This window comes from Sebastes fasciatus, chromosome 10 (assembly GCF_043250625.1).
Source record: "Sebastes fasciatus isolate fSebFas1 chromosome 10, fSebFas1.pri, whole genome shotgun sequence".
NCBI classification, from domain to species: Eukaryota; Metazoa; Chordata; class Actinopteri; order Perciformes; family Sebastidae; genus Sebastes; species Sebastes fasciatus.
The window spans coordinates 16,403,766-16,431,408 of record NC_133804.1 but is presented as its reverse complement, the minus strand read 5'-3'; the positions used below and the strand labels follow the sequence as shown (position 1 = coordinate 16,431,408).

At 40.7% G+C, this 27,643-nt stretch overlaps 1 protein-coding gene and 1 long non-coding RNA gene across 8 annotated transcripts in view; both read right to left on the bottom strand.

Annotated features, from left to right (window-relative positions):
- dlg3 (discs, large homolog 3 (Drosophila)) overlaps positions 1–27,643 on the bottom strand; it is a 95,435-nt gene that overhangs the window by 47,241 nt on the left and 20,551 nt on the right. Inside the window, exon 1 of one of the 7 annotated variants that reach the window (XM_074648534.1) lies at positions 23,064–27,555. The exons of 5 other annotated variants lie outside the window; for them this stretch is intronic. In XM_074648534.1, the coding sequence (XP_074504635.1) occupies positions 23,064–23,429 (366 nt within the window). In that variant the 5' untranslated portion in view covers positions 23,430–27,555. Of the gene's footprint in view, positions 1–23,063; positions 27,556–27,643 lie in introns of those variants that run through there. One more of the 7 variants, XM_074648530.1, reaches the window with a different exon arrangement.
- Positions 10,115–12,135, bottom strand: LOC141775301 (uncharacterized). The gene is made up of 2 exons (XR_012595580.1): positions 11,250–12,135; positions 10,115–11,216 (listed from the first exon to the last, which is right to left on the bottom strand). It is a non-coding gene; the product is annotated as an uncharacterized LOC141775301 (long non-coding RNA).

Genomic DNA, 27,643 nt, shown 5'->3' with positions numbered 1-27,643 from the left:
GTGTTTGAGTGTGTCTGCTGTGTGGTCTGTGTGATGCTGTGAAGATGCTGATGGTGGTTCTGAGGTGACCGTCTTAATTTGACATGACCAGGTAAGACATATGTACAAACAGGTTAGAAACGCATGCAGCAATTTATCTACCTACCCATTGCACTACACCTATTGAATCTGACATGGACCTATTCTCTTATGCTGGTTTTCTTTTGTGTAATCACAAACCTTACTGTATTGAAGCAAGACTTTGACATTATGGTAAATCAGCTTATTTGCTTCAGAGAGTTACATGATACCATGATAGAGGAATGATACCACAGCCAGCAGACATTTAGCTTAAACAGCTAGCCTGGCTTTGTCTAAAGGTAACAAAAAATTGCCTACCAGCATCTCTAAAGTTCACTAATTAAAACATTATATTTTGCTTGTTTAGTTTGTACAAAAACAAAAGTTTAAAAATGACAAATTTGCAATTTTATGAGGGTTTATGTCAGGGTTCTTTCTTAGCTTAGAAATACCGGAACATAACTCCTTGTAACCCCTAATTGTAATTTTTTACACATTTTTGGTCAGAATTAAACAAACAAGATATAATAAATGAGCTTAAGAGATAATGGTATAGGCGGATTTTGTTACGCCAGGGCCACACTGGATGCATGAGCAGTGCATGGCGGCTACCTCGCTGAACTGCTGAATATCTCACGCATGTGGTGTCCACACTGGCAGCATTGCAGCTGCTGCCGGACATTTCTTTCTACATAGAGTTTACCTTTCATAATGGCCATTTCATTTTATTATAAATGACATTTATATTTGTGTTGGACAGAAAAGAGTTAAGAAGCTTGTGCACATTTGTAAATAATAATAATAATCCACAATTAAAAGCGGGTATTCTATTAATTTATGGAACCGTGCAAGTCACTGCATTTTCTACAACACTGTCTTGCAATTTTTTCAGAATAAATTCCTTGTTTTAACAAATTAAGGAATTCTGTCCACAAAAAAAGCTTAAGGGCTTAAAAGTTAAAAATAAAAATGTCCTTTTTTTCATGTCTTGACATATTCCACATATAAAGACATTGAGCTGTAGTATATGGTTGGTATGATGTAAATTTACGGACAAAGCTCATTTTCATCATCTATCTTTGCTGTGAACTGCGCGGCACTCAGAAAAAATAGGAGAGACCTTGAATCTCTAGAAGAAACGCAGCTGACACACATTCGAGACGCGCCTGAGCTGCGCTGCTCACATGGCTGTGTGGCTGCTGTTAACATGGACGCCGAAATAAAAAGCAAGAGGTTCCGCGACGCACACACGCTGCTTATGCATCCAGTGTGGCCCGGATGTTACTGGACTAAGGCTAGCTGTTTCCCACTATTTCCAGTCTTTGTGCTAAGCTAAGCTAACACACTGCTGGCTGTAGCTTCATATTGACCAGACAGACATGAGAGTGGTATCAATCTGCTCATCTAACTCTCTGCCAGAAAGCGAATTTCCCAAAATGTCGAGCTACACCTTTAAAAAGGTGTTAAGCTGGCTCCATCAGTCTTAACTCTCTCCTTGCAGCTCGAATTATTGACTACAGGATCTCTCAGAAAATAATCTCACTGCAGCTAAAATGGATCCACATAAAATTAACAATCTGAAACAATTTACTACCAGAAAACCCACCTGATGGTCGACGATGCTCCGTGCTTTTACAACGAGAGCTCTCTGCTCTGTTTCACTCTGCTCTGATTCACTTTTGTCACCTTCATTTCTCTCATTCCTTTCCTGAGCACCCCAGAACACAATCTTCTGAGCTGCAATTAGTCCCTTCCAATTTTAGACTTTTTTTTCGTTTCTTTTAATTGAGAACATTGGACTGCGATTCTGCTTCATGAACCCAACGATGTAACAAACACTCTCCCCTCAGGCCACGACGGTCCTTAAACCCATCTGATGCAAAAACATGAGAGGAGATATTTCTCTCATTTCCTTTTATGGCCTTTTACAGCCCAATTCTTCACTCACTCTTTCATAGTTTTTCTTTAAACGTGACTAATATTTTGGACTAGAATAAAAAACTACGGCTCCTCGGCTGATACCGGTTCACAAATCAAAATCATGGGACAGCGATAAATCTACTGAAAATTTTATTGCTAAAATTTAGAGCACTCGGAGCTCCACTGTAAAAATACTGGAGTGAAACAAACAAGGCTAACTTTGACCCAAAGCCCAATTAAAACCATTCGTCCACACCTCCCAGGGGGCTCCAAAGTCACAGCCTGTCTCTACATACAGCAGCAGAGATCCTCCTGTCATGCTTGAGTTTTCACGCTGTTCTATAAGCTCCACTCGGGAACGCCCACACATTCACATATCTCCATTCACTACCCTAGCCTGAGTTTTTGGCTCACAATAAGTGTAGGTGTTGAAAGTGATGAAGAATTACAGTAAGTAGGACAACGGGCGAGGCAACAGAAACAAGAGCCGTGCCTCTAGTTTCCCTGTGATAGTTATGAATACATGAGCACATTTATCCATATGCTGATGTATTTAGCGCCAAACAGCAGAGGGAAGAAAAATGAAGGGCATTGTTTTTAACGTTTGTAGCACTTTGGCGATTGCCAAATCAATCTGCCTCCTGTCGAGGGTCCAGATTTACCCTTCTTCTCTGCCCACCTCGGGTTGTGTTCAGGCACAGCGTCCCCTAAAGAACGTGTGATTAGAGCAGCCGCCTTATTGCACTGGAGAGATGACACACTGATCTGAAAACACTCAAACCATTAAGGCTTTTAACAGAGGTTCATGTGATGGCTGGCTGTCAAAACACAACAAACCTGCTCTGTTGGACAGAATATATGAAATACAAAATATATGGACCCTGGCCATAAAAATACAATATGAACACCGTAAGATAAACTGTAGTTGACAGTTTCAGAATGTATAAATATAAAATGCACAAGTGCTTAAACTGAAAATCCTCCCAGAAACTGAAACATTAATGGTCCTGATAGAGTTGTAGCGTTGAAACAATTAGTTCATTAATACCCCTTTCCCAACAAAATTAGTGCGCATCTGCAAATTCTGCTTAAACTAGGTGATAGACTTCTTTCCCATTGCAAGTATGCCGGTGCTGTTGCACTTTCCTTTCTGTATTTTTTCCCTGCTGTGTCACATTCGAAGTCACGAAGCAGGTTTAGCAAACAGTGAAAACGTTACGGTGGTTACTTCTTTTTTTATATCTGTTACTCTTTCGAACTGTCAAACCAGAGTTGGTGATTGTTGGAACATTGGAAAGACTAACAAAGACGGTTTTGATGAGTTTTATTTTGTTTCTGTCGAATCTGAATGAAGTGAGTTTCATGATAATCAGCGAGGTAAAATTACTGTTTCTGTCAATGGTGTCTGGTAGCTTTGAGGAGCGCATATAACGGCTGTATCTTTTCACATCTAACTCTGTGAATTAAGGGTTCATTTTGATCAAACCAGAGTTGGTGATTGATGGAACAAAGGAAAGACTAACAAAGATGGTTTTGATGAGTTTTATTTTGTTTCTGTCGAATCTGAATGAAGTGAATTTTACGACTATCACCATAAAATTACTGTTGTCTGGTGGCTTTCAGGCGAGCATATTAATTGCATGTTTTGTATGTTAATAAATTATAAGAATTGTCCAAATCCCTGTTGATTTTATTTATTATATATTCACACGTCACATAACATCACGTCGGAAAAGGGGCAAGAATTTGCCCAGTGAATGAACGCCGACTGTAACCTTTCCCACTGAAGACAAAGGCCAGAGGTTAGTGTAGGTGGGTTTTTTGTCGAGTGGAAAAGGGGCTTAATAGATTAGTCGTTTGACAGGAAAACAATTGGCAACAATTTTGATAATCGCATGACCGGTTAAAGTCATTTGTGAAGCACTAAATTGTTGGTTCCAACTTCTCAAATGAGAGGATTTGCTGCTTGTTTCGATTTTATCATAGTCAATTTAACATCTTTCGGTATCTTTATGGATTAATCATAAAAATAATCCACATGTTAATCCATAAAGGCTGTAATTAGGGATGCAACCAACAGTAATGTTCATTATGGGATAATCTGATGGATATTTCAATGATTAATAGATTAATTGTTTGTCTGGTCAAAAATGTGCACCACAATTTATCTCAAATCGGGTTTGTTTGAACAGTTAGTTTCGTCCAAAACACAAACATGTTCTGTTTACTATCATGGAAAACTAAGAAAACCAGCAAGTATTCACATATGAGCAGTTGGAACCAGTGAATATTGAGCATTTTGGCTTAAAACAAGACTCAAACAACTAATCCATGATGAAAATTGTTGAGGATTAGTTCTCTTTCGATCAACTAATCGATAAATTTCAGCTCTAAATAAATCATTAGTTACAGCATTTATTCTGCATTTATGAGTGTGACAAAATCATTATTATTAATTTGTAATGTAATATGTCGATCCGTCCTTCACTCTCAATGCATCCTTCGAATTTTATAAATAAAACCTGATTTATTTGACAAATCAACAAGCGTATAAGTATTGTGTTGAGATTAGATTTAAACAAACAACATCATGAGATTAAAATAGGATTTAAGTTTCGAGGAGGATTTGTCTGCACTGTTAACACTCAAAATTGCTTATCACTTAGTAAAATTGTTCCACAGGATCAAAAAGAGAAGATGAACATGTACTGACTTAATATTCTGACACATAATCAAACACAATGGATGCTTTGACAAGGCGTATACATCAGTGTTTGTAGAAAGAAATACTGCAATATGTTCTTTGCATCTACTGAAAGACACACCTTAACTCAGAATTTGAGAAGATTTTCATTTGAACCTGGTTACATTAAACATTATTTCGGTAAAAAGTAGTTTCTTCAACCCCTTAAGATCGTTGTTAAAACAAATGATTCTTGATTTCTGGGTGCATGGACTGATGTTGCATCATTCCTCCCTCCCCTCCATCATTCCTGCCTGCTGAGATATTCTAGCGAGCATATGCAGGGCTTGGATTTGGCTGATTACATAATTGGAAATTTTAATGGTGAATATTAATCCACAATGGCCCATATTGGGTTTTATAAGCAGGCTGATCAGGATCTGCAGGCTCTCAGTAAGCAGCGGCGGTCTACGGACAATGAAGCTCTGGGCTGGAAGAGCTCTTTATATTACACAAGTGGCATGGCTGACACAGCAGAGAGCATCACTACGACATTCAACAACGCTGCTCACCACGTACCTACTGCACACTTCTAGAATGCATTTTTTAGTTCATCTTAGATACGTTTTCCAACATATAAATAGGTTGTTCCTTTACTTGTACTCGTGTGTCAGTGCGGCAATCGCAACAAAGCTCCAGAAGGCTTCGGCCGCCTGCGTATCAACATTGCAGTCTGTGGGTAATTAGCTAGCTGAGCAGCAAAGCTACTGTGCAGCTCTGACTGAGCCTGCACCATGGCAACACACGGGACTGTGTCTGAGCACATGCTCACATCCCATATCCCCCCTCCTTCCTCTTCCTTACTGGCTTCTACCCCTTCTCACCCCTTTCTTCACGCCACACCTCTCATTTCTTCACCTCCTTCTCCACCTTCCCATCCCTCCCCCGCTCCCCTGCATCCCCTCCTCCTCTTGCATCATCACAGCCCAAACTGACAACTGAAAAGACACTCGCTGGTTCACATTCAGGAGGGCTCGGCTTTGCTGCTTTCCTCGACATTGTGAACACGGGATTGAACGTTTTTATGACATATGACGATCGATATCTATCAATATTTAGGAAACATGTATCTGCAAGCTCTTCACTGCCAATGCAAAATGTTCAGAATGAGCAGTATGCAAAATGTTCACCGTCAACATGCAGTATTCCTCATTGTTTCCCCCGACAATACCCACTCCTGGCATCTAAAGTATGATTAAAGAAATGGTGTTGACATTTTAGGAAACATTTACTTGCTTTCTTACCAAGAGTTAGATGAGAAGATTGATACCACTCTCATGTTTGTACGCTAAATATGAAGCTAGATGCAAGAGATTTACTTAGCTTACAGACTGGAAACAGCTAGTCTAGCTCTGTCCAAACGTTAACTAATAAAACAACAAGCTTCATATATATACGAGTGTTAATTAGTCAGCTTTACAGGTTCGGGTAGGCAGATGTATTTTTAACCTCTGGACAGAGTCAGGCTTGCTGTTTCCTGCTGCTTCCAATCTTTATGCTAAGCCAAGCTAACTGTCTGCTGACGGTAGCTTCATATTTAACGTACAGATATGAGTGTGGTATCAAACCTCTCATCAACTCTTTGTCAAGAAAGAAAATATATATATTTCCCAAAATGTCAAACTATTCCTTTAACATTTCAAGTAAGGTTAGGAAAAGATATTTAACCAAAATGACAATGTTTTTAGTTTCCTAAACATTACAACAAGTGGGATACAGGATGCAAATTTCTGGGCAAAGTCATGTGCATTGTACTCTCAACGTTCATCCGACACCCTATATGACCTTTGTGCAATATAAGAAGATTATATTTCCTGGATTGGAAATAATACTGCCACTGAAAGTAAACAAAAAGAAAATGTTTCGGAAAGGTTTTTGCAATTTGTAAATAATGAGTACATTAACATATATTTGAAAAGTTGCTGTATCAACCAATCAATGACTCATCCTTGGTATCGCATTGTAAAGTTCTCCTCGTGAAACTGTACAATACAATAAACTTGTATTTTCTATCTTCAAAATATCAATACATGTTTGTTATATGGATGGTCAGGTCACTCAACAGTTGACATTTATTTATAAGGTCATAAAGAAGAAACATAATGTACACCTGGAAGAGCATAGTGTGGGCATCTTGCAGCTTTAAAAGTATTTACAAGAGAGCAAGTCCTGCCCCTATATGCTGAGGCAGACATGACACTGGCGTTTCACAATCATGTGTACTGATTTATTTCCAGCTGCTATGTAGAGCACATCAAAACACAAATGTCTGCTTTGTTCTTCCCTCACATGTCTCAGCTTGACGGACTTCTTCAGCTTAGAGGTAACTCTATCTGTCATTGTTAGATGGCAGCAGTTGGCCTTTAATTTCACTGATTATGATGACAGAATATTATGTCTAAAAAAAGTTGTGATCTGTAGGATCAGCTATTGGGAATGGAAAAGAGCCCAAATGCAAACTTCCTATTTTAAAGTATCAATATCAAATTTTGTCAAATGAATCATGAGCATTGACAGACATCACAATCTCTACTTAAAGCTGCAGTACGCAACCATTTTCCAGGCTTTAAAAAATCTAGCCTGTGATGGGAGACTTTGACCAATCACAGGTCATTTCAGAGAGAGCGTTCCTATTGGCTGTGCTCCAGCTGGTGGGCGGTGCTTGGTATTTTCTCAACTTGATCTCAACATGGCTGCCCGGTCACAAACTTTCTTATTTTACAGCTAGACAGTATACTATAAGATACTTCTGAAAACATTTGAGGAGAGAAATAAGCATTAACGTAAAATAATATTGATTCATATTTGATCAGCGCTGCCTAGTTTGACCGTTTGATCGGAGTTCGCAAGTGATTGCAGCTGGACGGCAGCTGGATGGCAGACTCCAGCTCGGCTCTGATTGGTTGTTCTCCTCCGGTCTGTGAAATCTTGCAGATGCCATTAGGAGCACCGGAGGACACAGAGGCACATGATTTTTTTCAGATTACCTGTCTCATGCACTACTGTCAGGATATAGTGATCGTTTTATAATAATAACTTTTTTTAATTATATTTGCTCTATTTCTACCCAATGCAGATTTAATGTATTAGGGCGATTCCTGAGTTAACAATACAACAAAAACAAGTTTGAATTATAAAAGAATGCAATATAAACAACGCTTTAGCTGCAAATAATTCTTATCAGTGCAAAGAAGGACAGTCGAACAGATTTGCAAATGACATAATATTGTATTGTTATGAAAGACTGATGCGATAGCTTGTGTCGTACTGTACTTAATGGGTGTGATCTGTGATGAAGTGTGAATTTTGCTGAAACTTTTTCTATAAAATCCATCTGGTCTTGCTTTGACATCTGCCCATTGGCTAAGTACCTAACTCGTGCTATAAGGCTGGTTCAGGAGATTTCATTTTTCCCTCAGAACTGTGATATAATATTTATCTATACGTATTTAATATCACTTCATACACAGATTCTCAGAATAGACATTTGCTATTTCAAATCTTACATCTAATTATACATCAAAAACATCCACCATGAACATACACGTGATGTGAATGATGGGCTGAGGATTACTTTATAGTATCAGCCTTCATTTAGTGATAAAACAAACTCAATTATGCAGAACGTCTGTGACTGCAAGCCTAGACAATCACAAAAGCCAACACATAAAGCTGATACACTAAAACATAAAGATAATCAGCCATGAATGAAGTTATTATTACGGCACAGAAGTAAGAACGTGGCTGCCAACGGAGAGGTTGGACCACTGCCTGATAACCACGTGCTATACGCTGAAACATAACATGTTAATCCAGCAAAATACATTTACTTTGACCCTGCAAACATCAGGTTTGATAACCACCTGCTTGGTCAGATAAAAGTTGACCAACATGGAAATGATCTGTTTTGAGATTTGCACCCGACACAGGACATGGATTTATCTGTTAAACCTGTCCAGTCTGTGCTGAACATATACAGGTGAGCAGGGAAGGCTCAGCTGCAGACTGAATGAGCAAACAGAAATATACTTTACATACATTCAAACCAGTAAAACCAGTATAGACGTTCCTCTAATGGTTGATCTAAAAAAACAGAAAACTCAGCTTGTATTGAACTGATGAAAATTTTACAGTAAATATTTTTTCCAACAAGAAATTAGAGGCTAAATAGCTAATAGTATGTCACCGCCGTTAGCATATGTGTCCTTCTGGTGATTTTGAGAATTACTATTTCATTAAAGGAACACTGTGTAACATTTCGGGGGATCTATTAGGAGAAATGAAATATAATGTTCATAACTACAGTATGTTTGCATTAGTGTATAATCACCTGAATGAGCTGTTTATATCTACATAGGGAGCGGGTCCTCTTCACAGAGTTTCTACAGTAGCAGAACGGACAAACCTAACACTGGCTCTAGAGAGAGACTTTCGCGTTTTTACATTACCACGGTTTTGCACTCGGCGGCTCACGTTACCGCAGTCTTGGATAGGGAGGAGTGAGCAGAGGAGGACTCAGTTGGTTGCAATCTGCAACCACGCCACTAGATGCCACCAAATCCTACACACTGCACCTTTAAGAGGCTGCGTGTTTACTTGATTGTCAGGTGGCTCAGCCTATCACACTCAGTCGTGGTGATCGCTGCTTTCCAAACCACTGTCAAGATGGCAGCAAACCATAAACCCAAATTCCAGCCATAAAACCATCCATTCAGAAAGCTATTAGGTGACATCACGCACACATCATGCACATATTACTCTACAGTTTATGCTACATAAGATCATTTAAATTGTAATGTCCATAAGGGAAGGTGATGATATGTAGATTTGGATTTGGCTGAAAGGTTGTGTTACATGTGTGAAGAAATATTAACAAAAATGCACAGACACACAGAGGGAAACAAAAAGTAATAAATTCATAAAAGCAATTTCAAGGCAGAGATGTACTATCAACAGTGTAATAAGATGTATGATATTAAGCTGGGATTGCTTGTATTGTTTATATCCGTGACAGGGTGAGGGCATGCTCTCTCTTTATCTCTCTCTCTCTGTGATTGAGACGTGTGGCTCTGTTCTTCCAAACTCAGCGGGTAGATGGAGTCGATTCTCACTAATAGAAAATAATGACTGATAATAAACAGAGGGGACATGTTAAGGGATCATCTGTGGTTCTGTGCACATATATACAACAGACATATGTCTGGAAAATGTTTGCTGTCAGCTCAGTGGGGGGAAGACAGGAAGTCCATGTGAGCCAAACATATGCTGTCACAATATACTGTATATCTATAATGTTCACATACAGCAACGACAAGCTGCAAGTATAAAACACCACTTATATACTGGACAGGTCCCAGTGGAAGAAGAAAATAAAAAATTTTAACATAAAAGAAAACTGCAATTTTTAAAAGATTGTAGAAACAGATATCAGCTCAAAATAGCTTGTTGCTTCTTCAAAATGTATAATTATACTATAACTGTTTGTGCTAATCCAGGACTGTAACCATGGTGCAAAGAGGTGAGAAACACATAGCAACAGTCTGAATTTGAATCATTTTCACCCAAATTTTAACTGCAACAAAGAGAGGTTTAATATAATTACATCACGCTAATCTTCAGCTAAATTATTTTTTTTCTTGAGTATATCTTCAAATAAAAGTCACCATGAATGCCATCAAACGCACAGATTAGTCCAGATTTGACCAAATTCATCAGGATTACCAAAAATGATTTATGCTGACCAATATGGATTATCAATCAAAACAAGAATCTGGTGTTGGGCCGCCTTAAGCTGCCTTCATATGATAAGAAATTTGCTCTTTGCTCAACGCAAGGCAGCTATTCACTGTTTCTAGGCAACAACAACAGTTGCAGCTGTTATCTCATTGGTCGCACTTTGAAAGGTCAGCGGCACCCGAGTTCAAAGTTGAAAGAAATTGAACTTTGAGCGCAGCGCTCGGTGGCAATTTTGAGCGATGCGCCACGCCAAGGGTATCACCTCCGCCTAGTCGGGCAGCGCCACTCTCCCCATAGGAGAACAATGGCACAGCTAGCGTAGAGAGACTTTACTGGTGATCATGTGTGGGCGGATTTAGTGTGAAACCAGACCTACATTAAAAAGAATAAAAGTATGTTATTTTTGGCCATCATTCCATAATAAGGTTAAGATAACATATATTACTTACACACATTATTGCTGAGATATGGGCCAAGATGTAAGAGGGTAAAAGAGATTTTAAAAAACGGTGGCATTGCTCGTGCTCGTTTTACACCGCAAACTCCACTGTAAAAGCTTCTGTATGTCAAATCCCACAAACCTATAGCATATCTGAGCCAGTAAATAAAATATCATCGTAACCAGATGATGGTCAAAACTAGATCTAGATTGTAAAAACAATTTCTGGTTAAAATAGGAGCTTGATATATATTAAAAAATGTCAGAGCTGTTAAAGGTTGCTGGGTTAAGAACCAGATTTTTGCATGTGTTCAAGATCTCCATCATATATAAATTGAACTTGTGTTTAACTCAAATCGTCGCACAATTCTTCCCAAGCTCAGTCAGCTTTAAACAGCGACTGAAAAGGCGTAGGTGTGGTGGTCCTGTACATATTAAACTGCACTAATCATATTTTGATAGCACAGGTAGTCGTTTGCTGCTGCAGCGTCCTCTCTGAACACTGCTCTACACCCGAAAATGAAGCCTTTGATTCATACTATGTATGAAAAAAGAAAGAGCGGAGGAGGAGAAGGGCAGTGGAAGACAGGAGGGGGATGATAGAAATGAAGAACACTGAAAAAAACAACACACACACAGAAAAATGAGAGGCCAGACCAAATGGCTGAAGGGCTGCTTGGATAATGCATTAGACAGAGATGGCACTCAGAGCCGCCACACATGGTAAGAAATGCACTGCTTCGCCAAATGTCCTTCACACACACACACACAAACACACATTAACACACATACACACATGTTCCCAGAAAATGGAAGAAAGAACAACCATTCAGTTTTCTGTGTGGTGATTTAAAAATATGAACTTTGGTTCACTAATTGGAGCTCAAACTAATTTCCCGTACATCTTGTATGTTGCAGCATTAGTACTCTACCTGCGTTCTTACTGTCAGTGTGCTGTGATGAATGAAAAATGAGACTGTTTACTGTGAACACTGAAAATCTGTAGGGCATTTCATTTATGTCACGTGTCAACCCTGTTCCCAAACAACTACACTGCATTCTCAATTACGTATCGAGGGAAACATTTTCTCCTGGATTACGGACGCAGTTTTAAACACGTGGTGAAAAACGAAAGAAACAAAACCAAAAACACAACAATGCTCCTTGGTTAGGTTTAGTAAAAAAACATCATGGTTTGGCTTAAAGTGACTACGTTTGTTATGTTAGAGTGAGTGAATGTCCTGTGTTTGTTTGACCCGCCCATCACCCCGACCTCCTCCCGATGCAGACTTCCGTGGACTATCACCACAAACGTATTTGTAATACGTCAAAAACAAAGGTAATCCACGACAAGATATGTTTCCCTCGAAATGTAATTCACGATGCAGTTTCGTTGTGTGAGAATGTAGTATTTAGGAGACTGGGCTGCATGTGTACATGCAGGCTAAAAGAGCACAGTGCAAAATAGGTTGTGAAATGTCAAATAATGCTAACACTTTATAATAAGGTGAAAGAATTCTTTAGTAGTTACCAATGAATGAGTGAGGAACAAGCACTAGCGAACAAGTAGCTCCTGATAATACGATGGCTGCATCTGAAATGACATACTATGCTCTACATACTCAATAAGTGTACTATCCTTCATAATACTTTTATGTGAATAAACAGTAGTATGTATCTTTTCAGACGCACTGAGCTGTAATTTACGTCGTCACTTCCTGAGAGCCACTTTGCCGGTTGGAGACGTGTAACCATGGTAACCCGTACCAACCTCATGTGACCAAAACGTCAGTTTGTGAGACACAACACAACACAAATGATTGTTTTCAAAAGAATTAATTTACCTTTAAAGGAATGTATAGGAGTAGATTTAGCATACTATTGTGTTAGACTAATTTCCAACTGTGAATCTGCAAGATTTTGTTATTTTATCATTTTATTTTCCAAGATGTGAGGCACCATCGTGACATATAAGCTGCTAGAAATGACCTTTGACTTTACTCTTAACATTTGTGAGTGACTGACCTTAAAGCTCACAATCACGGCTGAATATTGAACCTCAGTACTTTTTTGGTACCGACAGAATTGTATCTGTAGCGCTGAGTATCAAAAATGTCCAGGTAGCGAACCCTTTGAAAGTTATCAAATGCCTGGTCAGATTTGTAGTCATATTTATTGATTCTTTGAGAAGATAGTTCATGATTAAGATAATAATTTAGCTACTTTTACGCTGTATCTTCTGCTATTCTGGAACATGGGCTTCTTTTATTAAATGAAAAAAAGATTTTGTAGAAAACATTTTCTTTATTCCTCAAACCTTTGGTGTTAGCACTGAAACTCAGGTATCATATCGGCAATAATATCAACAAATTTAAAATGATAACCACCTCAATAGGCCTTTTTCAGAGCAGACATTTTGACTTGTCGTTGCTAGAAAAGCATAGGTGTTACTAATAACACCAACGTAGGCTCCGTTGTATTCAAGTTTCCCAGTAAACCGTAACAGTGTGACTGTGAGCCAGCATGCACGATACCAGGACCCTGAAACTGAAGCAGCTAAATGGAATTCAGCCATCGTTCATTTTGTTATTTAAACCTGTATGCTTTTTCTATATCTCTAACATGTCAAAATGTCTTCTGCTGAAATGCACAATGCAAATCAGTTCACCAGATAGCTAGCCAGCATCTAGTGAGGCTGAGTTATCCAATATAATTACAAGGCTTTGTTGAATACTCGATTCTGATTGGTTAATATGGGCGCAGGTCTGATGTCGGACTCTGGCGGACCGTTTTTGTGTCAAGCTATTGATTTCTGCCGCATCGCCCTGTCGGGGTTTATTTCACAACAATGATCGGCTCCCTTACATATGACATATGGACAATAATTAATTAATGTAAATGTGCTCTGAATATAGGCCTACTGTTAATTTTCAAATAAAAGCCAGCATTCAAACAACAGACAAGTCTTAAATAATAGCTGTCCAGCGTTAAGTAGTAAAGGTCAAGCATAAAACATGGAGGAGGGGTGTAATTACTCGGATAGCTGACGTGATAAATTCAGCATAATGTACATTTCCACACGTCTCCTGTCTAACATAAATCGTCTTTTCATTCATTCATTAAATTCCAATAATTTCTACCCTGTCATCTCTCATCAAGCCATGGTAAGTTACTATAAATAAAACTCAACACTTCCTGCAGATGTTTCAAATTAAAAGCCTACCTAGAATGGGCAAGATTAAGCCTTTTGAGCCAAAGGGTTGCTCTTAATGTGAAACATCTGAGCAGGAAGCATTGACGGTATCTTAAAAGCAATTTCAAAACTGCAAAATGGAAGGGACTGGAAGTGATTAGTGAATGAAAACAGCATTTCTGTCAGTGAAGAGGGGTGAGTGGGATGTGACTGTATCGCTGTACGGGTGAAAATAGTGCTGTGGAAATGTATGTAATGCTGGATTTATCAAGACAACAGGAAAACATGGAGGACGCTTTAAGTTTCTCCAAAAGCAAATTAAAGCAGGGGCAGATCAGAAAACCGGAAGGCTTCTGATGAAAATATACAAAACAGGGAATAATTAAATTATATATAAATTAATACATATTAATAATTATAAATAAAACCTATATAATCACTGACTTTAAATTATTTGAAACCTAATTATTAGTTATTGGTATTCATTATTCAGCAGTAAGTTCCTTGTTCTACTGTAACTACTCAGGAGTTTGTGTACCTTAGTGTAAAGTGCAATAGTCCAAAATAACAGCTGACATGATGGTTGAGTGAAAGCAATAAAAGCACAAGCGCTGTTGAAAGCACCCACACACCCCCACAAAAATGAAGAGGAGTCAGAAGGCTTAGGGACTAGCTCTTCTCTGGTATTGATTGGATATACACATATTCCACGGCAGCATGTGGGTGATGGAGCAGGTGCACCTCGCTGAGAATGCTAGCGCATTCTCGCTCAAACGAGGTCTAGCATAGCAGGGAAAAAAAAAAATCATATCTGCACATACAATCTATCACATACTGACGTCTGATTCTTTTAATTAACAGCATCAGTGGCGTAGCGCTAAACGCTGCCATCTCATCCCATCAAAGGCCCCCGTGTCCCTCGTTTCTCTCCCTCTATAACAGAGAATCTGATGCTTCCATCGCTGAATCAGGAGTCCACTTTGCCCTGCGCAGCACAGTCCCATTTCTAGGCCAGTCGCTACTGTGATCAGCAAAAAAAAACTAAATAAAACAAAGCAGGCAAGCAAACAAACAAACAGCGTTTCCCCTCCCTTCTCCTTTCTTCTCTGCTCTCCTCCCCTGGCTGGCAGCGAGAGCCAGAGAGGGGAGCAGGCGAGCTGATACGGGGCTGAGCCCTGGCAGGGCCTCTGACAATGACCATATGGATCACAGGGGCGCACGGTAGCCTCGGCTTCCAGCAGGACACACACCTCCACACACACACACACGATCTGCAGCTTCAGGCGACTGCACCTGTAAACTGTACTATATATGCATCACGTAGCTGGAGCCAAACTGCAGTAATGAGTAAAGCACTTGATGAGCTGTGTTGGCAGAGTACACAACGCATTCCTGTGAATCCTGCGTTTCACAGAGGACCTCCATGTTGAAACAATAAGAGCAGATTTGGGCTGTGAATGTGATGCGAAGGTAAAGCAACAGAGCTACTGAGTGGAGGCTTTTAAGAGAAGTGTAGGAGGTGGGATTCAACACAGCTGAGGTCCTGGGTCACAGCTACAGCAGCTCCCCATCACACATCAACCCGCTTCAGCTCCCATAATGGTGGCTCGGCCGTCTTCCTCGCACGCTCGCGTCAACGTCTGACTGGCCTTTTCTCAGGCGCTCCTTCCATACCCCCCCCCCCTCCCTCTCACAGCGTATAAAAAGCAAACTTTTGTCAAAGTGCACATAAATATTGCAGTGCACCATGTCTCCCTTGTTTCGTAGTGCATTTCCCATGATTCACCATCCTCTCTTAACCCCAAAATTTTCATGGGTAAAGAGCACTTTGTTTTTGGGTAAAGGTCTGTGTCGGGCATGAGTGTGTGTGCTTATACTGTGTGTCAGCGTGTGTGTGGGAGAGAAATGGGCAAGCGCAGAAGGGAAGATAAGATGTAGGAGGTTTGCTAGCAGACGACTAAAATTAAATGATGTGCTATGAATTTGTATGAGATCAGAAAAATGGGATGTTGGCATCTCAATCATAATCAAATTCTTGTTGCAAAAACCTGTTTCAGTGTAACTGAAAACTGATACAAATGTTGTGTTTTATGCACCTCAAATACCAAAGCATTGAGTGCAAAGAGACACAATGATTTTCTTGGATGAACCAAACGTCTATGTTGCAACAAATTTCTTTTTCTTTCAAATGTTTATCGAAACATTTTGAGTTAAACAACAAGTGTATTTGTTCTCGTTTTGCTATATTAAGGTAGTGACGTGTGCGCAAGGTAGGGCGACTGCAAATTTGCTTCCAAATCTGCAAATTTGTATTACATGTAACAGACATTTTGAAACTATTTTCAATTAAACAGTATTGGCTGGTAGCTCTTCGACATGCTTGAAAAATGTTGACGCTCATTAAGATTGTGGAGAAACTATGTACTGGATCTTATTGCCTGAATTGTCCCACTAGAGTAAAGGATGTGGAAGTCAGATGTGACTGTAGCTGCTCTACACTCATAAAGCTACTGTTGAGTTGTTCATGTTGGTGGTAAAATATCATTAAATTGCTTGTGTGCACAGTTTGAAAGAACACTTACAAGAAATGGCAAAAATCTGTCATAATACCTTAGACTAAAAGGGAGAGTATTTTGAGGTATTTTTGAGGGTTATTTTATAACATCCTGTAGCTTCCCAGTGGTAATCCTTATGTACTGGAATACAAACATTCACATTTTGGTCAAAGTATGCATGATTTAGCGTCAAAATGCAATTTTCCCTAAGCCCTTCTAAAAATGTTTTCCCATGTGACCTGACGTAGGTTTCTGCATGATGACCCTGCTACATGTACAGTAGGAATACATCCTTATAGTCAGTGTATTAAGGTTACATACTGTAACTTAGATAGCAGTTGGCACACTCCCAGTTTGGAGAGGCAGAGCATGGAAGCAAAGCAATGTACTGCTGTGGACGCCACGTTAGTTCGGATCCAAAACTCACACAATAACACTCACTAACTAACTGATCAAGGCAGCGGTAGACCAGCAACTCCCGCGTTCTGCGAGGGAAAATAACAGTTTTTTTTAAATACAGTCAGGTGGCTTTGAAGAAAGCGATATAACAACTTCAGTTCCACGTTGGAAAGGGCTGTCTGAGGGCAAGGTGAAGCAGTGAAAATATTCTAAATATAGCGTATACTCGTATACAATTTTTAGGTGGGCTGCTTCTGTCCACAGTTGCTTTACCTCACTGTCAGACAGACTTCTCCAAAGGGGAACTGAAGCCGTTATAGCGTTCCCTGCAAAGCCACCAGACTCCAATCACAAAAACAGTAATAATCCCCCAAAAAATCCAAATGAACCCTTTCACTTATTTCCAAACTTAGCAGCCAACGTTAACTCAGGTAGTGCTAGAATAACATTATTCATAACCTTATTGATTAGCTTCGATTAGCTTATTTTGGTAACCTACATCACTGCCTTTTGTTAATAACTGAGTGGACGTTTCTATTTGAAAAAAAACGGAAAAGAACGCAAGTGGGCTCTCTCACAACAGCTACACAACAAAAGATTTTTAATGTAAAAATACACAAAAGTTGAAAAAAGAAGAGCATCTCTTACTACCTAAGTCTGCCTTGTTTGCCCAAAATGAAATAACGGTGTCGGTTGAGTACATCTTTTGTGACAACTCACAACATCAGAACTAAATATGTTTTGTATCCTTTGGTCTAAAGCAATCCACGTTTGGCTAGATGGCTAAACATGCGTGCGTGCAGTTTACTGAAATCACATCACACGTTTTCTCGGTGCTGAAATTCAAACTATTCAAACGTTTACACCTCGCTGCAGGTGGTTAAAACAGACATTATGTAAGTTTGTGGCAGATGCAATAATGCACAACAAAATCATAAGAAATTTGGTGCACTTGTCTGTAACAGGTTTCAAAACATCTCACATTGTTTAGTTGAATACAGGGTTTGAGCTGCAGTATAGACACATCTCAAAGGGTAATTACTGTTTCAGCCTGTTTTTGCCTCCTACTGAATTTTTAAAAATGCTTGTCGGGGTGAGAGTGTGGGAGAGAGGGAGGGACAGCATGGGGGAGCAGATGAAATGTTATCTGATGCCAGGGTAATGCTGAAGCTTAAAGGTGATGCCAGAGGAATTATGACATCACAGGTGCTCGAACATTACTGGTGGGATTGTTTTATCATTTTTGGTGCTGTATTTTTTGGGTCATTTCTTTCAGAATGGTTAAAATTATTAGCATAGAATATAATGTTTAATTACACAGTAGGCTACAAAAAGACGTGCATGACTTTGAGTTTACGTTTGTCAGAAAGTCCCTTTCCTAATTTTGTGAATGTTAATGTTAAGAACACTGACTTCAATACCATATCATACACAATCAAACCAATACATATATGATCAAATCAATAATCAAGTTCTCGGATTAGTGCAAGAAGGAGAACCACATCATAGACTCGCAGAGGGCCAGAACTGTCACATCTAACAACAAGGACCCACTGCTCCATTAAAGAGACAACAAAATGCACCAAGAAATCTGGGGTCTCCCATAGCTGGGATGTTTTTCTGCCAGGCAACAATAGAAGTCATCGTCTTGACTCTTCTGGCAAGACATAAACAAATGACCCAAATGGGGGCCCACGTCACACCACTGCCTGTGACGTGAAGGAGATCGACGACCAATATTTGTGAAGGTAAATAAACAAATATTGTGACTGATAATAAGAAAGAGCTCACAACAAAGCACTGCTTTCAAGATGTCCTTATTTCTCGAGGTCAAGGTTGCCTGACCTTATGCGGAGTCCTCCTTTCACGAGTAGTAAGAGTCAGAGAAGCTTGTGAAAAATCGTATTACCTCCGCCAAGGCCGAAGGCCTAGGAAGGAGGTTATGTTTTCACCGGCGTTGGTTTGTTTGTTTGTTTGTCCGTTTACAGGATTACTCCAAAAGTCTGTGATGGATTTGAATGACATTTTTTGGAGTGGTGGGGTGTGGCACAATGAACAATCACTTAGATTTTGGTGGCGATCATCATGATCCGGATTCAGGAATTTTTTTAAGGATTCCGATCAGCCACAACATAAAGACCTCTGGGTATCACATGCGCAGGGTAACTGATGACGCGTTGATGATGCATGACCCCGCCTCTCTCCTTCAGAGAGAGAGAGACAGAGAGAGAGCGGGGGCTGGAGGGGGACAACTGTAGATTTGGCGTTTTTTCACATTTAAACTCGGTGAAATTACAGTTGAGTTCGACCAAAGCACATTTGGTGATTGTTGGAAAGAGTAACAACGACGGTTTAGGTGAGTTTTATTTTGTTTCTGTCCAGTTTGAATGAAGTGTTTTACGATGCTCCGCTACATACAGCTGATCTCAACATAAACAAAAATACACGTGGATGATGGCGCAAGCTGAACGGAGATGGGGGCGGAGGTCTGCGTTCTCCGAGTGCCATTCTAGTTGGATAATATTTGGGGTCTGCCCGTGCTCACAGCTCTAAGCCACGTCTAGCTAAGCGTCATCATTACATCCACTACGTCTTATGGCTTTTCTCCATTCTTTATTTTGAAAATGTGAAAGGTGAGGTTTAAAAGGTATTTATCCAGTTATTGATATAGATAGAGCTCTCTCTCCTCTATTCCTACTTTAGTCATCGTCATGAGGGTTAACCCCAAGTAAGGATCTGCTGTTTTTCTGATCTATCAGAGAAAAGAAATACTGATGTGTAATGTTACACACAATATATGCACATTTACTTCTCTTACTTGAGCAGCCAGGTCACACATAAAGGTGTATGAATGACACGATAATGCACAAAGCAAAAACGTGCAGTAAAATGTCCATCTTGGCGTCATCATTCACACCTGATTCCTTAAAGATAACGTATGGATATGCTGAGAGCACTTCCATTCAGATCACATATTTCTAGCCTTTTTATTCCAAGACAAGCTCTTATAGATAAATCTAGATCTGATGAGAATATTCCAGGTTTTAGATGGAGCCTTTCAAGATCATAGTAGGGGATTGAGCTCAAGACATTTGGACATGGAGCACATGTAAATCCCATCTGTTAATACTCTCCTGGTAGCTGTTACAGGACTGGCAAATCAAATCCGGCCAGAACGAAATCTCATCAGACAGATGTACAAACCAATGACACCGATAGATCAATGTGACTGTAAGAGACGCACACACACACACATACTGTACACACACACACGACCAAACATTTCTGATCAAGGCCTGAAGGCTTTTTGAGTTGTAATCACCGTTGGGAGTGTTCGACATGGAACGCCCACCGTGCCTGTGCATTCATTTTAAAACACCACAGTCACTACAGAGGCCTGTTCTAAACAATGGGTCTGGCAAAGCATTTTGGACCAAATCTTGATGCTAATAAATAAAGTAAAATCTAATTAATATTTTAAGCTAATCATAGCCACAGAGCTGGAGAACACACAAAGACATATTGGCGCCCGCGGGGGCTTTCTGACTGAAGCTCCCAGCAGACCGAGGTCTCTACTTTTCTCAGATTTAAATTCAAAAGCTCTTGTTTTAAAGATTGTTCTTATAATCCCAACTGGAATTGTCCATAATTAACCTAGCAAGCTTTTGACAAAAGCAGCACAAATCGTTTAGTAAATAGATGACAGAGGAGAAAAAGAAAATGAATACGGCATCATTATGTCTTGTGGTAGTCTAATGATTTCCTCACACATACATGAAATGTTCACGGCTACAGAACCCATTTGAAAATGTCAATGATCCAGCTATAAAAAAAAAAAGCCGGCTCAGATAATTCTGAATGACTGTGCAAGGTTATTGCTTTCCATCGTGCTAGCATCCAAAAAACACGAGTTGTTATGAAAGCTATAAGATAATAGACGTGCGTGGTTGGGCGTGTGTGATCGCTGCCCTGCTCTCCGGCTGTGTATAGGTAGTGGGGGGAGGGGTAGCATTCACATTTCCCACCCAAGGATGAGCAACGGTGACTGAGGAGAGCTGAGGAAGGTGGGGGGTGGCAGTGGGTGTGCATCTCCATCTCCATCTCCATCCATGCCGTGTGCTATCATGGCCCGTTCATAGGAAGGGGGGGAGCGCATACTGGCCGTTCACATGGCTGTTTTAAGAGATGGAGGGACAGATGCTTGTCCACGGTGTCAGGGCCTCGCTCGCTTTCTCTCTCTGACAGCACCACCAACTGCCTCCTCTTACATAACCCCCTCCCCCTCTCCAGGCCCACTGCCTGCCTTTATTGGCTTATTTCTCTCTTTTTCAACCTTAGCATTTTCACCCCACTAACTGCTGCTTTACCCCCCCAACATCACCCATCGCTGATTCATTCTCTTTTTATCCCAATGTACATACTCCTGGACTAAAACCGTTAATGCCAGGTTGGATATTTTCGTGTGGTGCACGTTCACATGAGGGGAGCAAGGATCCTTTGAAAGGACAGGACCAGATAGAATTCTTGATTACGAGTTTATCCATTAACGGTGCTGTATCTACAACATGAGACCCCTACACGCATCACGATGTAACATATTTAGAGACCAATTTGTTTCATTGTAAGTTGAATGTGGAACATATATGATGGGAAATGAGCAGTACATAAATTAGGTGGTCATACTGATGGAGAGTAAAATCTCCATGTAAGCAATAAATGCTTACATAATCACATCTGCGGTGAGATTTCAAATGTGTGAAACATGAAACAAGCCTGATTGGTCCAGAAGAAAAAGGCTTGCAATAGATTTTTTTACACGAACCAAGAGAAAAGTGTCAATCTCTGTTTGCTCTCCTTGGTTGTAGTGATCTGCTAATATCAGTCAGGTTGCGGCTCATATGTGGGCTCAGCTCAGGGGGATCTCTTCCACTCTGCTACTGAAATTTCAGCCTCCATTTTACCCCAGTGCTTCTTCTACACCTCCCCTCCTCCTATTGCCTCACATTTCTCGCTCAAAAGAAGCGATCAGACACAAACGGAGGGACTACAAACGATGCTGCGGCTTCACTTGACGCAAATACGAGACTACATAGACACATACTCATGCACAGCTCGAACCGTTCCTTGAATCTCATGCTCGCCGAGCTACCCTTCCCCCACCCGAGCTCACTCTCATGCTCGCATACATGCACCTTCCTTAATTAAACACTGCGCTTCGGAAGCTGTTCTGACCTTTTATCAACTGTGATTTATAAATACATGTAAATAAACCGAGGTAATAGAAACAAAATGGAGTGCATGTTAAGAGGCAGTTTCATTCACACTGTGCGGCACGTATGGCAGGCAGCGTTCGGGCACAGATTACTGCTGATTCTCTGTTTTTTTCATTCATTATATTGTGATTCTTTTGAGCAAAATGGCTCAAATGGCAAAATAAGAAATGGAGCTGGTATCAGACATCGATTTCATCATCTCTTCCTCTACTCTGAGCTAATGACACACAATCCTACAATTAGCTGATCCCTGAGAAATCTATACATCTTATATAGTCAGTCCGTAATGTTACCAGTTACCGGCGTGAAAGGTAACTTAAAATAATTGCAAACTGCATCTCGGTGCTGCTTCAATGAATGAAAATGCACCATTTTTTGGCCTACGGTTACTGCATCAGCGTAAGCCTTTGACGACATACACTAGGTGTGTTAAATGTATAAGCATTAGTCATCTGCATCACATCCAAACATGAAGATCATGTCCATGTGTGTGCAATGGAACTGGATCAGTCCTGTTCTGTTCTCCTTACTCCGCTTCCGATAGAGGAACCACAGGCAACGAATGGGGAAACGGAGGGCTTGAGATGAATACTAAATATGAATTCTCTTCCATAAAGCGACAGCTGATACATGATGGTCTGTGTTTTACTACAGCAGCAGCTCATCTGATCCCAGTCCTCCCCTGCCAGGCCCCACAGGCCTGAGCTATCTAACAGAGTGAGTGAGTGAAGAGAAGATGAGTTACCTGGTCATACCACTCCCGGTTGGTACAGGTGCACTCGGGCCACCATCCTCCTTGTCCGCTGGAGTTGTTGCCGTTTACTTTGGGGCCACCCTTGGACTGGCCCTTTGGGTTCGGGCCTCCAGGGCCCCCACCAGACATAATCTTGCCCTTACTTCTCCCCAAAGTGCCCCCTCCTCCTCCCATGCTTCCACCTCCCCCTGAGGCCGGAGGGGGTAAGGTCTGGCCTCCCCCATACCCAGGCGGGTATCCATAGGGCTCGGCCTGCCAGTCTCCTCCATACGACGGGGCGTCCATCCTACGCAGGGCAGCCATACGGGTCACCTCATAACATTCTGGGCACTTGCAGCAGTGGTGATGTTTGTGCATGCTGGCTGCGCTGGCTGGGCTGACGCTGAGCTGAGCGGCGTGGCACTCTGTCTCTGCTGCCTCCTCAGATCTCACACAGCACGCTGTGATCGGCTCACAGAGCGCTAATGCCGACGGAAAATAACACTAATCACAGGAATTTTTCTACCGATTTTCCCTTTTTTCGTCAAATCCTGTCACTCTCCGCTTTATTCCTCTCGGATGTAGAAAAAAACAAAAAAGATCAAGAGGGACGGGAAGCAGCAACAGGAAAACAAAAATACAAAATGGGCACGTAGTCTTTGTCCTCTTGACGTAGAAGATCAAAGGAAATATTCAAAATATTGTATACGACCAGACAATCAGAGACCAGCCCCGATGATAGAAATTTCCTCTTGCTTCTCTTGGTTCACAGTGATACGCATATAAATTCATAGATATATATATATATTCTTTTGTTTATATATCATATATATTTACACACACAAATACATATAAAAATATTAGTATAAACAGACAAGCACAAATACAGTTATGTACAGGGATAAATGTATATATATATAAATATCTATATGCGTGTGTACAAATATATATATAGATATATAAACAATATGTATAAATAAATGATATCCGCAGATGAAAATCTTCTTCTGTTAATTCTTGGTATCTTCCCCGGTCTGTCAAAATCTCACGGTTTTCCTCCTGCGTTGAAAATCGTTGTCTTTCTCTCTCTCTGTCTCTTTTCTCAGCCTGCAGAGAGGAGCTGAGCACTGGATCGCCTCTCAGCCAGCTTGCCCTAGATGTGGATTATTCAGAGGGATGCGAGCAAGCAAGAGGGAGATGGAGAGCGAGAGACACAGAGAGAGAGAGAGAGAGAGAGGCAGGGATGGAGGGAGGGAGGGGGAGAGATACGTAGCAGCATCCCTCCAGCACCTCAGCCCTGACAGCCACAGCCAATCAACTGGCAGCGCTGCCATCAGCAGCAGCAGCACCAACAGGACTGAGCGCTTCACTAGCTGCTCTTAAAGGGGCCGCGACAGCTAAAACCTCACTGCTGCCTGCCTTGGGTGAAAAGGTACTGCTTCTTCACAAATCAAGGCACAATGAAAACATTGTATTTGCCTATTCCCTCAATAAAAAAGGTCAGGAAGTCATAGTCTGCAGTCTGACGATGCCAACCCTCGAACCTGATCCACTAAGTCTAATCCGTGTTTTTCATCAGACCAATGCAGCCAAAATCCAACTTACAGTTGCTCCGACTGGTCACTGGTCACCTCCACGGTCATCTCTAGTTCAGCTGCAGACTTAACAGCTTTCCTGTGCAAGTGACTGCTGACCTCGGGCTCTGTGTCACAGCACACATCTGTATATAATCTCACAAAGGAGGCAGGTGCAGCAGATGAAAATGCTTTTTTTTCCTCCTGGGTATCACTAGACCTGCCTCTCAACAGTGATGCCTTTGAATCACGCTGCATTACTTTACATCACCCCTCTTCCTTTTTTTAGTATTACTACTGGCAAAGCAGCACTGCTGTTGAATTAATGTTATAGTTAAGTCCTGCCTGTGTGCACCATCGGGTCAAAATAAGCACAATGAGAGGAAACTGCACTCCTGAAACCTTGTTTAAAGAACCATAGGGGAAATATTTTATGTTCACAATGATGACATCAACACATGTGTACGAAACCAACAAGATTACACGCTTGGGCTTTTCGAGTGGGTGGAGGAAGAGATTGAGAGAGAGAGAATGTGTGGGGGGGGGAAAAAGAGAGAAGGAGAGACTATATGGCTTTCATGTATGTGTGGCAGTTATATTTCCAGTAATGCGATTGGACTGCCTGTGAACCGTTTTGCATGCTTATGAATTTGTGGGTTGATCACAGCTAGATATAAAGCATCCTGACACTGAGGGCGAAGCTTTATTTTTTTTTTACAGAACTAAGAGGGAATGTTACAGTGTCGCCATTAAAAGCCCTGCATATATGCATTATTAATGAAATGTGACGGGGAACAGAGCTGGGTGTGTCTGCATGGGGGGAGAGATTTGTACATAGTCTGCATGTTACAGTGCTCAAACATGAATGCCGTTTCAGTGTTTTGACATAGTGCCTTTAAATTATATGTGTATTAAAGTGTATCTGTGCAGCCTTTCCTGTTAAATTGAGCAGAATTTTCCGTCGAGGGCACACTGCATTGTGCTGCAGCCCTACCAGGAGGCACACACAGCAGGCTCACTGACACTAAATTACATGCAACACTAACTCACTTCATTATAATGATATTCTTTCACTGTAACCTACAGAGAGTTGCCAAGCAAAAAAAAAGAGAGCAAAAAGAGGAGAAACTTGGGCATCTTTAAACAGAGACTAGAAACCACTGAATGCCTGAAGTTGCATTGTCGGCTGCAGCCACAAACCCTGCTGGAGCCAATCGGAGCGGCGAGGCGGGGCTTCGAGGCAGTGGCTTGAAAGGACGATGTAAGCATATCGATCACAGCACACATGACCGAGCACATGTTGCGACCATCCTTCCCTAGCCTCACTCTGTCTGTCTTATAAACTGTCCACATCACATTTACCTCACAGAGGGTTTGCAGTAAAACAAAAAAAACAACAACACATACTGTACAACGGCACACAAAATGATGGACTGGCAAGCACATAATAAAGGCAGGAGAGACGGACAGAGAGAGATCCCCTGCGCTGAATGAACAGATATGTCATCTGTATGGGTGGGCGTGCACATATACACACATATCTGCGATATGAACTGTATATGTAGACACATTTAGTCGCTCTAGGGGAAAGAAACCTCTCCCTTTAAATATTACATAATATCAAATATATAAAGAATTTGGTAGGACGTTTTAGAGCCAATCAATTGCTGGTTTTCTGTATCAGAAGCATAGCAGGAAGAGGAATACAGGAAGTTAATATGCACTAATCACATTACAGCTATTACAGGAAAGAAAAGGTCTTGAAGGTTAATGTAGTGTTGCCGTAAATGTCGTGTAAGACATCTACTTTTTCAAACATATTTTTGTGGATGAAGACATCTTTTCTGTTTCGATGTTCTATGTTTTAATCACTCAAGAAATGTAATGTCTCTTAAATCTCTTCTGCTTCTTTAAGAGTAAACATTTCATTAGAGAGATGATAAAGTGAAATCTAGGCAATTGCAACCTTATACAAGAGGTACAATATAGTGTAATCAAATACCATAGCGCTGCAATAAATACAACCTTTGTGCAAAATTATGTTAAATTTCTGTTGCTGTTGTGTGTCCTGAGTTTTGGTTAGACTCAATTACGCTATTATTTTTCAGCTTGTCGTTCGCAGTGTACTTGTATTAGATTACATGATATTGTCAAATTTAATCCGCAGTTTATAACGTAATAAAGCTGTCACCTATATAAGATTATTTTTCCATTTGTGACACAGTGCCAAGCAGAAAAAAAGCAATATTCAGTTACTGGCATTTCTTTAGTGGTGAGACATAAATAATACCAGAGATGGAAAACCATCAAAGATCTTTTAGTTCAGCTGCGAACACGTGGACAAAGATGTTCCACTTTCAAGAGAAAAACCTTTTTGAAATAATTACTGAAACAACGTATTGCCACAAACACGGAAAGAACACTGCGCAGCAGGGTATGATTGAACTGTTAGCTCGTAATTACACTCTGACTCTTACCAAATTTAATAACTATCCTGGAGAAAATACAATAAGAACAACTTGGCTTTAGTAGACCCAGAAGAATAGCAATCTTTTAGGACTCAAGGCAATATAAAAGATATCAAAAACACATATCCCTGCACATATGTGTATACATACATGCATGAGTACGCGTTTGTGTGTGTGCAGTCCTTGATAAATATTGTGCCCAATTAAACAGCTTGGACTGGAAAGGACTGGATCAACAGCATTAGGTGATTCATCTTGTGAAATGAAAGCGCTAACCTCTGACCTTCTGTTGACAAATGAAATGATTTATGGCATAAACGAGGAAATTATCCTGCGCTTTTGAACAGAGATGCTCCTCCGCATCCCACCTTGCAGCTCCCCCAACACTATCAGCTCAGCATCAGCCTGCACGGCCCTTATTACATAAACCAACCTGGACAGCCTGTAACAAACACACACACACACACACGCTATCGTAATGAGCATTACAACCCCCCCCCCCAACCACAGCACACACCATGTATTGAGCTTTTCAGTCATTTCTAGGCAT